The 12,879-nt window shown below is 46.4% G+C and overlaps 1 protein-coding gene across 1 annotated transcript in view; it reads right to left on the minus strand.

Annotated features, from left to right (window-relative positions):
- The window catches only part of SNTG2 (syntrophin gamma 2), a 172,850-nt gene extending 160,606 nt beyond the window's left edge, over positions 1 to 12,244 (minus strand). The window contains exon 1 of the mRNA XM_042982606.1: positions 12,151 to 12,244. Within this exon, the coding sequence (XP_042838540.1) occupies positions 12,151 to 12,237 (87 nt within the window). The 5' untranslated portion in view covers positions 12,238 to 12,244. The remainder of the gene's footprint in view (positions 1 to 12,150) is intronic.
- Between the last annotated feature and the right edge of the window lie 635 nt (positions 12,245 to 12,879).

Consider the following 12,879-nt stretch of genomic DNA (forward strand, 5'->3'; position numbering starts at 1 on the left):
TTACAAGGTGGGTGACTCCTGTGGCCCAGGCGACCCTCACTTTTCTGGGGTTTGTGTCCTGCCCGGGTGGGAAGCTCCTCAGCTCACCTGCTCTTTCCTAGTTCCTAACTTTGTCCTCTTGGTTCCGCTCCGGGTTCTGTTAACCCAGCAGACTGTGTTCGATGTTTTCATGTCAAGCCAGTTTTAAATTCCAATATTATCCAACTTAGAAATTAATTTTTAAAAGTATAATTAAATCAGGGGTGCCTGGATGGCCGTCAGTTAACTGTCCAACTTCGGATCAGGTCAGGATCTCGTGGGATGTGGGTTCGAGCCCTGCGTCGGGCTCTGTGCTGACAGCTCGGAGCCTGGAGCCTGCTTCGGATTCTGTGTCTCCCTCTCTATCTGCCCCCCCTCCCCCGTTCAGAGAGAGAGCCCTGTCTCTCTCTCTCTCTCTGTCAAAAACAAATAAAGATTAAATTTTTTAATATAATTACATCTGATCCATTAAGCTTTGTACGTCCCACTTTGCCCCGTTTCGTTTCAGATGCCAGAATGAAGGTATTGCCTATACAAAGAGGTGACCTTACACGTGTGTTGTTTCTCTGTTATCGTTTGTTATTAGCACTTCAGAGCTGGACTCCAATTTCTTAAATCTTAGAGAAACACAATGGTTTTAGGTGAATATTATTCCAATATCCTAAACGTCAATTAAGGATGTTTGACATTGTCACCATATTAACATCAGAATATAAAATACGTATCTATTACTTGTATTATATCCAGAGAGTTAAAATGGGAAAAGAATTTTTTAAGTAACTCTCTGGATTTTAAATGAACAAATTTCTTTTTAAAATGCCATTTATTTATTTTTCTTAATGTTTATTTATTTTTTTGGGGGGGGGAGGTAGAGAGCATGAGAACAGGGGAGGGGCAGAGAGAGAGAGGGAGACACAGAATCCGAAGCAGGCTCCAGGCTCCAGCTGTCAGCACAGAGCCCAACATGGGGCTCGAACTCATGGACCTCAAGATCATGACCTGAGTTGAAGTCCGATGCTCAACAGACTGAGCCACCCAGGCGCCCCTAAAATGCCATTTATTTTGATTTCAACAGATTTTAGCTGTAAACCCTGGTTTCCATTGCATTTCAAATCCTAACAATCAATGTAGATAATGGTGACTTTGGAGATTTTTCTAGAAAAACTGTTGAGATGTTCACAAAACTTCAGTTGTTCAACCTCACTGAAATGTCGTATCTTTGCTGAATTAATAAATATGCCACGTTCATCTCCAAATCCTGTATTCCATATTTACCAGTCACCACTATGACAGAATACAGGATAAAAGTTAAAATACTTGATTGACAAATAGATATTTACAAGGAAAATGAAAGAACCTCTCTAAGAAATGAAAGATTATATTTTTCCAAATTTGTTAAACCATGTATTTTATCATTTTAAACTGAAAACTGAAAATGTTTAAATATTTAATACTGAAAATAGGTCCTTAGAATATAGTTCCAAGCAAACTCAAAAGGGAAAATATTCTTTAAAAGCTTAGTCCTCAAGAATTAATTGAAAATCATTTTTTAAAGATATGGGTATCTTCCCCAATTTTAAACTCAACTTACACATTTAATTTTTTTTGAAGCAAAGCCCAGCTTCAGGTGCAAACTTTGGAAACTGAATACCTGGTTGCATCCTCTCGGCATCGCGAGTGTGCGTGTGTGCACCCAGGTACCGCTGCCTTCTGTCTGACCTGTGAACTATTCTCGGTTTGTAGTGGAGCCTCGGGTTTATTTTTAAGTTTCTTCATTTATTTTGAGAGAGAGAGTGAGCACAAGAGCGAGTGCATGTGAGGGGGGAGGGGCAGAGAGAGAGAGAGAATCCCAAGCAGGCTCCGCGCTGTCAGCACAGAGCCCAACTCGGGCTTGATCTCACCAACCGTGAGGTCACACCCTGAGCCAATCAAGAGTCGGACGCTTAACTGACAAAGCTACCCTCGTGCCCCAAGACCCAAGTTTAAAACAGGTGATTTAAAGGTAACAAATACTTGGAGACTAAAGAACATCCCACTAAAGAATGAATGGGCTAACCAAGCAGTTAAAGAGGAAATTAAAAAGTATATGGAAGCCAATGAAAATGATAACACCACAACCCAAAACCTCTGAGACGCAGCAAAGGCGGTCATAAGAGGAAAGTATATAGCAATCCAGGCCTTCCTAAAGAAGGAAGAAAGATCTCAGGTACACAACTTAACCTTACGCCTTAAGGAGCTGGGAAAAGAACAGCAAATAAAACCCCAAATCAGAAGACAGGAAATAACAAAGATGAGAACAGATATTATTGCTATCGAAACCAAGAAACAGTAGAACATATCAATGAAACCAGAAGCTGGTTCTTTGAAAGAATTAACAAAATTGATAAACCACTAGCCAGTCTGATCAAAAAGAAAAAGGAAAGGACCCAAATAAATAAAATCAAGAATGAAAGAAGAGAGATCACAACCAACACAGCAAAAATAAATAATAAGAGAATATTATGAGCAATTATATGCCAATAAAATGGGCAGTATGGAAGAAATGGACAAATTCCTAGAAACATATACACTACCAAACCTGAAACAGGAAGAAATGGAAAATTTGAACAGACCCATAACCAGTAAGGAAATCAAATTAGTAATCAAAAATCTGCCAAAAAACAAGAGTCCAGGGCCAAATGGCTTTCCAGGGGAATTCTACCAAACATTTAAGGAAGAGTTAACACCTATTCTCTTGAAGCTATTCCAAAAAATAGAAATGGAAGGAAAACTTCCAAACTCTTTCTATGAAGCCAGCATTACCTTGATTCCAAAACCAGACAGAGACCCCACTAAAAAGGAGAACTACAGACCAATTTCCCTGATGAACATGGATGCAAAAATCCTCAACAAGATATTAGCCAACCAGATCCAACAATACATTAAAAAAATTATTCACCATGACCAAGTGGGATTTATACGTGGGATGCAGGGCTGGTTCAATATCTGCAAAACAATTAACGTGATTCATCACATCAATAAAAGAAAGGACAAGAACCATATGATCCTCTCAATAGATGCAGAGAAAGCATTTGACAAAATACAGCATCCTTTCTTGATAAAAACCCTCAAGAAAGTAGGGATAAAAGGAGCATACCTCGAGATCATAAAAGCCATATATGAACGACCCAACGCTAACATCATCCTCAATGGGGAAAAACTGACAGCTTTCCCCCTAAGGTCACGAACAACACAGGGATGTCCACTCTCACCACTGTTATTCAACCTAGTATTGGAAGCCTTAGCCTCTGCAATCAGACAACACAAAGAAACAAAAGGCATCCAAATCGGCCAGGAGGAGGTCAAACTTTCACTCTTCGCAGATGACATGATACTCTATATGGAAAACCCAAAAGATTCCACCAAAAAACTGCTAGAATTGATTCATGAATTCAGCAAAGTCGCAGGATATAAAATCAACACACAGAAATCAGTTGCATTCCTATACACCAACAATGAAGCAACAGAAAGAGAAATCAAGGAATTGATCCCATTTACAGTTGTGCCAAAAAACATAAAATACCTAGGAATAAGACTAACCAAAGAGGTGAAAAATCCATACACTGAAAACCACAGAAAGCTTATGAAAGAAATTGAAAAAGACACAAAAAAATGGAAAAAGATTCCATGCTCCTGGATAGGAAGAACAAATATTGTTAAAATGCCGATACTACCCAACGCAATCTACATATTCCATGCAATCCCTATCAAAATAACACCAGCATTCTTCACAGAGCTAGAACAAATAATCCTAAAATTTGTATGGAACCAGAAAAGACCCCGAATAGCCAAAGCGATCTTGAAAAAGAAAACCAAAGCAGGAGGCATCACAATCCCGGACTTCAAGCTATACTACAAAGTTGTAATATCAAGACAGTATGGTACTGGCACAAGAACAGACACTCAGATCAGTAGAACAGAATAGAGAACCCAGAAATGGACCCACAAACGTATGGCCAACTAATCTTTGACAAAGCAGGAAAGAATATCCAATGGAATAAAGACAGTCTCTTCAGCAAGTGGTACTGGGAAAACTGGACAGCGACACGCAGAAGAATGAACCTGGACCGCTTTCTTACACCTGACACAGAAATAAACTCAAAATGGATGAAAGACCTCCATGTAAGACAGGAAGCCATCAAAATCCTCAAGGAGAAAGCAGGCAAAAACCTCTTTGATCTTGGCTGCAGCAACTTCTTATTCAAATCGTCTCCAAAGGCAAGAGAAACAAAAGCAAAAATGAACTACTGGGACCTCATCAAAATAAAAAGCTTCTGCACAGCAAAGGAAACAATCAGCAAAACTAAAAGGCAACCGACAGAATGGGAGAAGATATTTGCAAATGACATATCAGATAAAGGGTTAGTATCCAAAATGCATAAAGAACTTATCAAACTCAACACCCAAAAAACAAAGAATCCAGTGAAGAAATGGGCAAAAGACATGGATAGACACTTCTCCAAAGAAGACATCCAGATGGTCAACCGACACATGAAAAAACGCTCCACCTCACTCATCATCAGGGAAATACAAATCAAAACCACAATGAGATACCACCTTACACCTGTCAGAATGGCTCACATTAACAACTCAGGCAACAACAAATGTTGGCGAGGATGCGGAGAAAGAGGATGTCTTTTGCAGTGTTGGCGGGAATGCAGGCTGGTGCAGCCACTCAAAAAACTAAAAATAGGGGCGCCTGGGTGGCTCAGTCGGTTGAGCACCGGCTTCAGCTCAGGTCACGATCTCACGGTCCGTGAGTTCGAGCCCCGCGTCGGGCTCTGGGCTGATGGCTCGGAGCCTGGAGCCTGCTTCCGATTCTGTGTCTCCCTCTCTCTCTGACCCTCCCCCATTCATGCTCTTCTCTCTCTGTCTCAAAAATAAATAAACGTTAAAAAAAAATTAAAAAAAAAAAACAATTAAAAATAGAACTACCCTACGACCCAGCAATTGCACTACTAGGCATTTATCCATGGGATACAAGTGTGCTGTTTCGAAGGGGCACATGCAACCCCCCATGTTTATAGCAGCACTATCAACAATAGCCAAAGTATGGAAAGAGCCCAAATGTCCACTGATGGATGAACAGATAAAGATGTGGTCTATAGATACAATAGAGTATTACTCGGCAATCAAAAAGAATGGAATCTTGCCATCTGCAACTACGTGGGTGGACCTGGAGGGTATTATGCTAAGTGAAATTAGTCAGAGAAAGACAAAAATCATATGACTTCACTCATACGAGGACTTTAAGACACAGAACAGATGAACACAAGGGAAGGGAAACAAAAATAATATAAAAACAGGGAGGGGGACAAAACAGAAGAGACTCATAAATAAGGAAACAAACTGAGGGTTGCTGGAGGGGTTGTGGGAGGGGAGATGGGCTAAATGGGAGAGGGGCACTAAAGAATCTACTCCTGAAATCATTGTTGCACGATATGCTAATTTGGATGTAAATTTTTAAAAATTAAAAATAAAATTAAAAATAAAATAAAATAAAATAAAATAAAATAAAATAAAATAAAATAAAATAAAATAAAATAAAATAAATCGGGTGATTTAAGGAGATATCCACATATCCCCTCCCAATTTCTGATGTTCCGATTCCTGTTGTTTTGTTTTCCTTTCACACGACATGACCAAAGGTCCATTTCTGCAGGGTGCACACAGGAGGGAGGCCGCTGCTGTGGGCACCCAGAGTGTGGGTCCACGACAGATGCCCAGGGCTGCAGCCAGCAGCTGGGTGGTGTGGACACGACCTCCCCAGGGTTGGGGGCCCTGGAGGAGCTCCCCCAGAGCATCAGCAAATGTAACAACTATGGACCTACTTCTGAAGCTGCAGGTCTGTGCTCAGATTCCCTTGCAAACTGTATTCTTTTTTATTTATTTATTTATTTTTTTACTTATTTTTGAGACAGAGAGAGACAGAACATGAGCAGGGGAGGGGCACAGAGAGAGAGAGGGAGACACAGAATCTGAAGCAGGCTCCAGGCTCCGAGCTGTCAGCACAGAGCCTGACACGGGGCTCGAACTCACAAACCCTGAGATCATGACCTGAGCCGAAGCTGGAAGCCCAACCAACTGAGCCACCCAGGTGCCCCACAAACTATTCTTTACTGAAGGTGCGTCAGTGTCCCAACTTGCTGTAATAAAATTGTCACAAACTTGGTGGTGCAAAACAAGAAGGCCATCTTCCCAGTCTTTGAGGGCCTCAGTACAAAATGAAATCAGAGGCTCGCCTCTCTCCCAGCTCCCAGGCTCGTGGCCGCATCCGGGTCTCTGTCTCCCCATTCACCTCCCCTTTGCTCCGTGCATCTGTCCCCCTGACCCCCCACCCTGAACACAGGTACTCACACTTAAGTGTCCGCTCAAATAATTCAGGACAAGCGTCTCCTTTCAAGACCCTTCTCTGAATCCCACCTTTGGCCATATGACTTTGCAGGGATTCTCAGGGCATAGGTGTATCTTCTTGGGAACCACCACCCAATCCACTACAGAAGACACACTGGGCGATTGGAAAATCACAGGCAAAACCCTAAATATGCTGAGTAATGTCCTAAACAAACCTTCTGACCGAGAAAAGCCCATTACGATTAGTCCTAACACACAAACTCCTGGGGCAGCATTCCAGTGGAAACAGTGACTGTCGGGAGTGTGTAGTTACAGAGCCATCTGGCACTGCATTGTTTTTTCTAGCGAGGAAAGAAGGCTTGTGTTGTGCCTCTGACGGTAGATGATGCTGTGTGTAAATTCCACGTTACAACATATTACACAGTTATGTGGTCTCATTAAGACAAAACCTGCAAACCACACAAGATCAAAGTTTGGGCCCTATGTTCTCGGGATAGTGACCCAGTAAAAATTAGGAATACAAATCGCCTAAGACATCATAGTCGTACTATGATAATGACTCACCTTTAATGAAGCCTGCCTAATGATAATAGTAAAAACGTGTGAAGTTGTTACTAGTACCCCCGTTACACACTTCCCAACACAGTCATTTACGAACGGGGCCATCGTAGAACCCTGTAATGTGGGCACTGTGATTCTCCCCACCTTACTGGTGAGCCACAGAGAAGTTCCGTAACCCACCCCAGTCACACAGAAATCGGCCCCTGAGCTTGGCGCTCTCAGTCCTTCTGGTATGCTACCCGAGGACGCAGAATCAGCCAGAATAGTGGACCAGGAGAGGTGCCCAAAGGACAAGCATACAAAGAATAGGTAGCAAACTAAAACAACTTGAGCTAGACTAGGTTAACACAAAACAAACTGTGGCCCCAGGGTCAAGGACTCTGACGTGCAAGCCTGTGAATGATGCACAGCTCACACTCCACAGACAGCAGAGATTGCACATTTAGGGAAAAGTTCTTAAGTTCAAACCACTTGGACCTTGTGTCTCACTCTGCTCACTAGAAAGAAGCAGGCGTTTGCTGAGACACCAGAGCCCCTCACGGGCCTCCACTCACAGCTCTGCCTTTTCCGCCTCGATGTGGAGGGATTCTGCTTAACCGCTGAGAACCTACTGCCCCAGTGGGTAACGCCTCTGCTCCGTGACCCGAAAACACTGGGTCTGGGGAGGAAGCCTGTTCTGTGCGTGAAAACCTTCAGACCCTGGGTCTGGACTTTTCCCTCCACGCCGGCTGGGGAGTAAAACAGAAATGTGGGCTCTAAGAGACTCCCCCTAAAGAGCTCTGAAACCTGGTGTATGTGGGAAGAATGCATGTGCGCGTGTGTGTATATGCATGGGGGGTGTGCATTGCATGTGCAAGGTGTATGTGTCTGGTGTGTGTACGTGTGTGTGCAGTGTTTGCTGTGTGTGTGCACATGTGTGTGATGCATATGCACGTGTGATGTGCATGTGTGATGTGTGCACATGTGACGCGTGCAGTATGTGTGGTGCGTGTGCACAAGTACGTGATGTGTGCACGCACATCTGTGGTGTGTGTACTCTGTGCATGTGTGATGCGTATGCACACTGTGGTGTGCACACGTGTGTCACATGTGTGTGCACCTACACGCGGCACCTGCACTCCTGCCCCTCCCTCAGAGTCCCCGCAGGCACCACGTCCGGCGCCTGCCCCGAATCCGAGCCACTCCCGGCTGCACCTGTGCTGACCGTCCCCGCGGCTCCCACGTACCGTCCCCCCAGGGCTTCTGTGCATCCGCCTCAAGTGTCTGGGCCACGGCTCCGGGACTGCCCTGCACGCGTAACGACCACACCGGGTAACACAGGGGTTCCTCTGTGCCGGCACATGCCTCTTCCCCTTACAATGCCCATGAATACTGGCCACCACACGTCACGTGTTCACTCCGCAAACCCTGACCTCCACCTCTCCAGAAGGCCCCTGAGCACACTGCCCCCCACAGCCCAGGGAGGAGCCCCAGGAGGACGCGGGGCCTCCCTCCCACTGTGGTGCTGGCTCGACCCAGCGCCTCTGCCTGGACCTCTCTGTTTCTGCCTCCAATTCCAGCGCAGACACTGTCCTGTAAGTGGTGTGTGTGTGTGCACGGGTGTAACATTTACACCCACAGAGCCCTTCTCCAGAGGACATGCAATTCTCCCGTCGCCAAGTGCCCATTCCCCAGGAAATCCTTGAGCCGGGGAGAACCCACGTGGTGCCAGCTTCCCGGGCCACCCTCCGTCTGCTCCCTCCTCTGCAGGAAGCCTGGCGTCTCTGGCATTTCTCATGACACACGGGGAGAAGTGGGTATTTCTCTACCTTGCTACGCAAACCATGAAACTTTTCGGAAGAAGACCAGACTTGGATTTCTTTCATCAAGATAACATGGGCCCGTGATGATGCATCGACACCGCACGCCTTTCTAGAAGGACTGCTTCTAACTCATCGGGTTCTGAATGTCCTGGGGTTTATGGCACGAGAGGTAATTTTACACTTCTCAGTCCGTGACACTTAGGGAAAATGGGTGATGGGCACTGAGGAGGGCACTTGTTGGGATGAGCACCGGGTGTCGTGTGTAAGCGATGAACCACGGGAACGTACTCTCAAAGCCAAGAGCACACTGCATACAGTATGTTGGCCAACTCGACAATAAGTTATTAAAAATAAACAAATAAACATTTGAAAAGATAATTACAATGAGCCATTTGGTAAAGTACACCTATCTGAAGAGAAATCATTAAGGGTAATATTCAGCAGGATAGAAACGAGAAACAGAATAAACTATATTTTACCATGAAGAGTTCTACTCATTTGTCAAAGCGATGTTAGAATGTTGCTATCACAAAAATAAAAGGTGCGATTTTATTCAAACCCGAAACAGCTAATGATAAATGTAAAATAAATTCTCAGCATAAAGGCCAGAATCAGAACTTCTCCCTCCCACTCACAGAATCACACCCGGACGCAGGTATGTACACGATCGGGAGGGCGTGTACTTGTCAGCGGCTACGCTCCGCGTATACGAGTAGCCAAGTCTTCTGGCTCTTTCTAAGAGAAAGGGAAATACTCGCATTCGCTCCTAAACAGCATCATTGGCCAAGCTGCAGACATGCCTTTCTAAAGGCAATCATGACTTAGGTTGGTTCAAATCGTAACCTGGCCATTGTAACAAGGCCCATGCGGCCTAGGAGCACCGACCGTGTGGATGGGAACAAGGCCCACAAGGCCTGGGAGCATCGAACGCCTAGACGGTGCCGGGGCTTTGGCCGCAGGAGAGGAGGGAGCGGCCATCAGGGAGGAGCAGGGCTGCCGCAGCCACTGGGAATTAGCAGAGCTAACGGGAGGCTGGGACTGAGGTGAGGGTTGGGATGCAGCATGAGCAAAGGGCCTGAGGCAGCCAGAAGGAACATGGGTGCCTCCGAAGCTTCAGAGGGCAGGGTCTGGACACTGCCATGTGCTCTGTGGGTGGTGCTATATGACTCTCTGACACGAAAACACAGAAAGGCAACCGGGTTTCAGGACTGAGATTATGAGACTGGTTTGGGGGATGGTAACCAAAGAGCCAGGCCACAGACACAGAGGTCTGAGCTGAGTGGCTGAGGACACAGCCTGGGGGTGCCAGTGGTGTCCAGTGGCCGGGTGGTGGGTACCCTAAGCAGGGGGAGGTTACCCCGGAAGGCTAGTGGAGGGCTGGTCACCCAAAGACCCCAAGGAGGAAGGGGTGAAGCAGAGGCTGTGATGTGGGACAGGGGTGTGTCCGGAGGGAGCTGGAAGCCACTGCTGCTTCCCACAGGCTGAGGTCTGGGGACCCACAGGGCCCTCGTGTCTCAGGGACGGAGGCTGAGCACGGAGGCAGCTGTGGGCAGCTCTCAGACTGAGGGAAAGACGGCACAGGGCTCAGGCCCCCTTCATCTCGTAGTTCTGTTTTACAAAGGGAAGCCGGTTTCCCCATTAGAGAACATTCCAGAGCCCTTGCGTTCAGTTTCCGGAAGCTCGTCCTCCAAGGTTTGCTGTGAACACTGCTAACCATAAAGTACTTATTTTCCGTGGAAGGGGTTATAATTTTTGGTAGGAATAAGTGAGAGTTATGTCACACTTTATAAATACAAATTATTTTTCTAAACGCTAACTCAAAGAATAAAAACATTCTCATATGGAATTTGGGTGCATTTCTGTGGTTACATTTTTACCAACAATAATTCATAAAACAGACAATAAAATATCTGCCTGTCAGGAACATTCATTCTAGATGGCATTTAATTCTAACTGCAGTGTGTCATTTAAACCATTTTTGATTAAAATATAAATAATCACAGTTAATTCCTCACTAGTTAACTCCTCAATGCAATCACTAACCCGCTGGGTACCCGAGGGATGTCTGTCCTCGAGAGCTGGAGTCTAACAGAGATTCGTGAAAAATAAAGAGTGGATGTTAATGAGCGTGACGGTATTTACGATGCTGAACTTGCACATTTTGTGTGATTGCTTCCATAATAGTGCAATTCAGTGCTGTAACAAAACGGTATCTGTCCAAATTTCAAAAGAGTTCAAAACAACTATCAAAACTAAGGAGAGTCGATGTCAAGTGTCAACGGTATGGTCCGATTTATTCGTTCCCAACAACTAACAGGCGCGGCACCAGGCTCGTTAGAACCCAGCCTCGTCAGCCCAGCATTCCTTTAAGTGGAGACAGGTTTATTTCCCTAAATCTTCATTCTTTGCTTAATTAAGCATAGCTAATTAATAACATTTACAGGCTCTAAAACAGCAGACACTTTAGAAAACACAACTATTTTACCCAATAACTTAGGTTGAAAAATCACAAAATCATAACTGTTCGGCATCAAAGCAGATGTGGGATCAGCACGGTCCGGAAGGGCGGGCTTCAGGGGCGAGGGGTCAGGCCTCACGGCTCTGGGTCCCCAAGAGCAGGGAGGTTTAGTCTTTGACACAGAAGTAGGAGAAGTCGAGCCACTTCAGTGTGGGCATGGACTGGGGGGACAAGTGACATCTACTGTTCACTGGAAAGAATCTGAAGCCTTTCATCCAAAACCACCGCCTGAACGACAGGGACAGGACGAGGTGACCAGCCTGAGGGTAACGGCAAGTACCAGACCCTTTAAAATGCAAATACGTTTCCTCTGGACCTTCTCAGGCATTTTTCCTCCAGAGGCATTTTTTACCCTTCCTTATCTCAGTAAAATACCTGTCGGTTCTATTTAAATAGCAGGTGCTGCATCAGAGATTCAAAACCACCCTGGGCACCCAAACAGCACATTCTTCGGGTGAGACACCAGAAGGAGGGAACACCACCGGCTGTACGGCTGTACTCACTACAGGGGGGAAGGGCCTGCCCCCTGCCAACAGGACACAGACAGCCATGGAGGGCCCCTCCCCTTCCGGAACTGTCCCTTCTGGGCCTGAGGTCACCAGGTGCTGCCCCCAGGGACAGGTAAGCTCTAGGGTCTGGGCGAAACGCCCACCTAAGTTAATTCCTCCTCAGCCAACAGCACAGACTCTCCTCCCTCCTTCCGGTCAGAAGGGAGCCAGGAGCCCGAGGAAGTCAGTCCTTCCCTGGATGGAGTACGGTCGGCCTCTCCCAACGCAGGTCTCGGGGCATCCTGGGAAGTGGAGCTACCTACAGTCGGGAGCTTTAAAATCCAGGTCTCTGTTCAGGTATCAGACGGACCTGCTGCTGTAAAAGGTTGTCGTCCCGCGTGCGTACGTTTGGGAAACAAGGCGATTGCAACCTCCGGGGTTTTCGATCAATAAGCATGTCTCTAACTCGGATCTTGTTAAAATGTTCACTGGCAATTACATCTCCTGATAAAATCTGATTCCTCATTTTAAATTACGTGAATCTTGCTTATGATGTCACAGACCTCACCAGAAATTCCACAGTTGAAGCCAAAGATGAGTCAGCAAGAAGAAACACGTAACAAAAGCATAAAACGAAGGGACCGCCTCGCCGGGAGGTCGCACGCGTACATGACCTCCCACAGTAATTCACATCTCTAATTACCAACCGCACGTTTCAGCGACCTGTTCTCGCCTTTCCAGGGGCAAGCTCATCGCACACAACAGCAGGCGCGCTGCTGGCCCACGCGGCTTCGTGCTTCCAGCCCCTTGGACTGGACAGTGTTGCTATTCGGGCACCCAGAATGTGCTCTCGGCACCAACCGCCAGCAGCAGCCTCGGACCCTAGAAGCAGAGCACACTCTTCCACTGCACTGCTGCTTCTCCAGCAATGCACTTCAGCAGGGGTGGGGGGTGGGGGAGCCGGGGTCCAGCAATGCACTTCAGCAGGGGTGGGGGGTGGGGGAGCCGGGGTCCAGCAATGCACTTCAGCAGGGGTGGGGGGTGGGGGAGCCGGGGTCCAGCAATGCACTTCAGCAGGGGTGGGGGGTGGGGGAGCCGG

This window comes from Panthera tigris, chromosome A3 (assembly GCF_018350195.1).
Source record: "Panthera tigris isolate Pti1 chromosome A3, P.tigris_Pti1_mat1.1, whole genome shotgun sequence".
Classification (NCBI taxonomy): domain Eukaryota; kingdom Metazoa; phylum Chordata; class Mammalia; order Carnivora; family Felidae; genus Panthera; species Panthera tigris.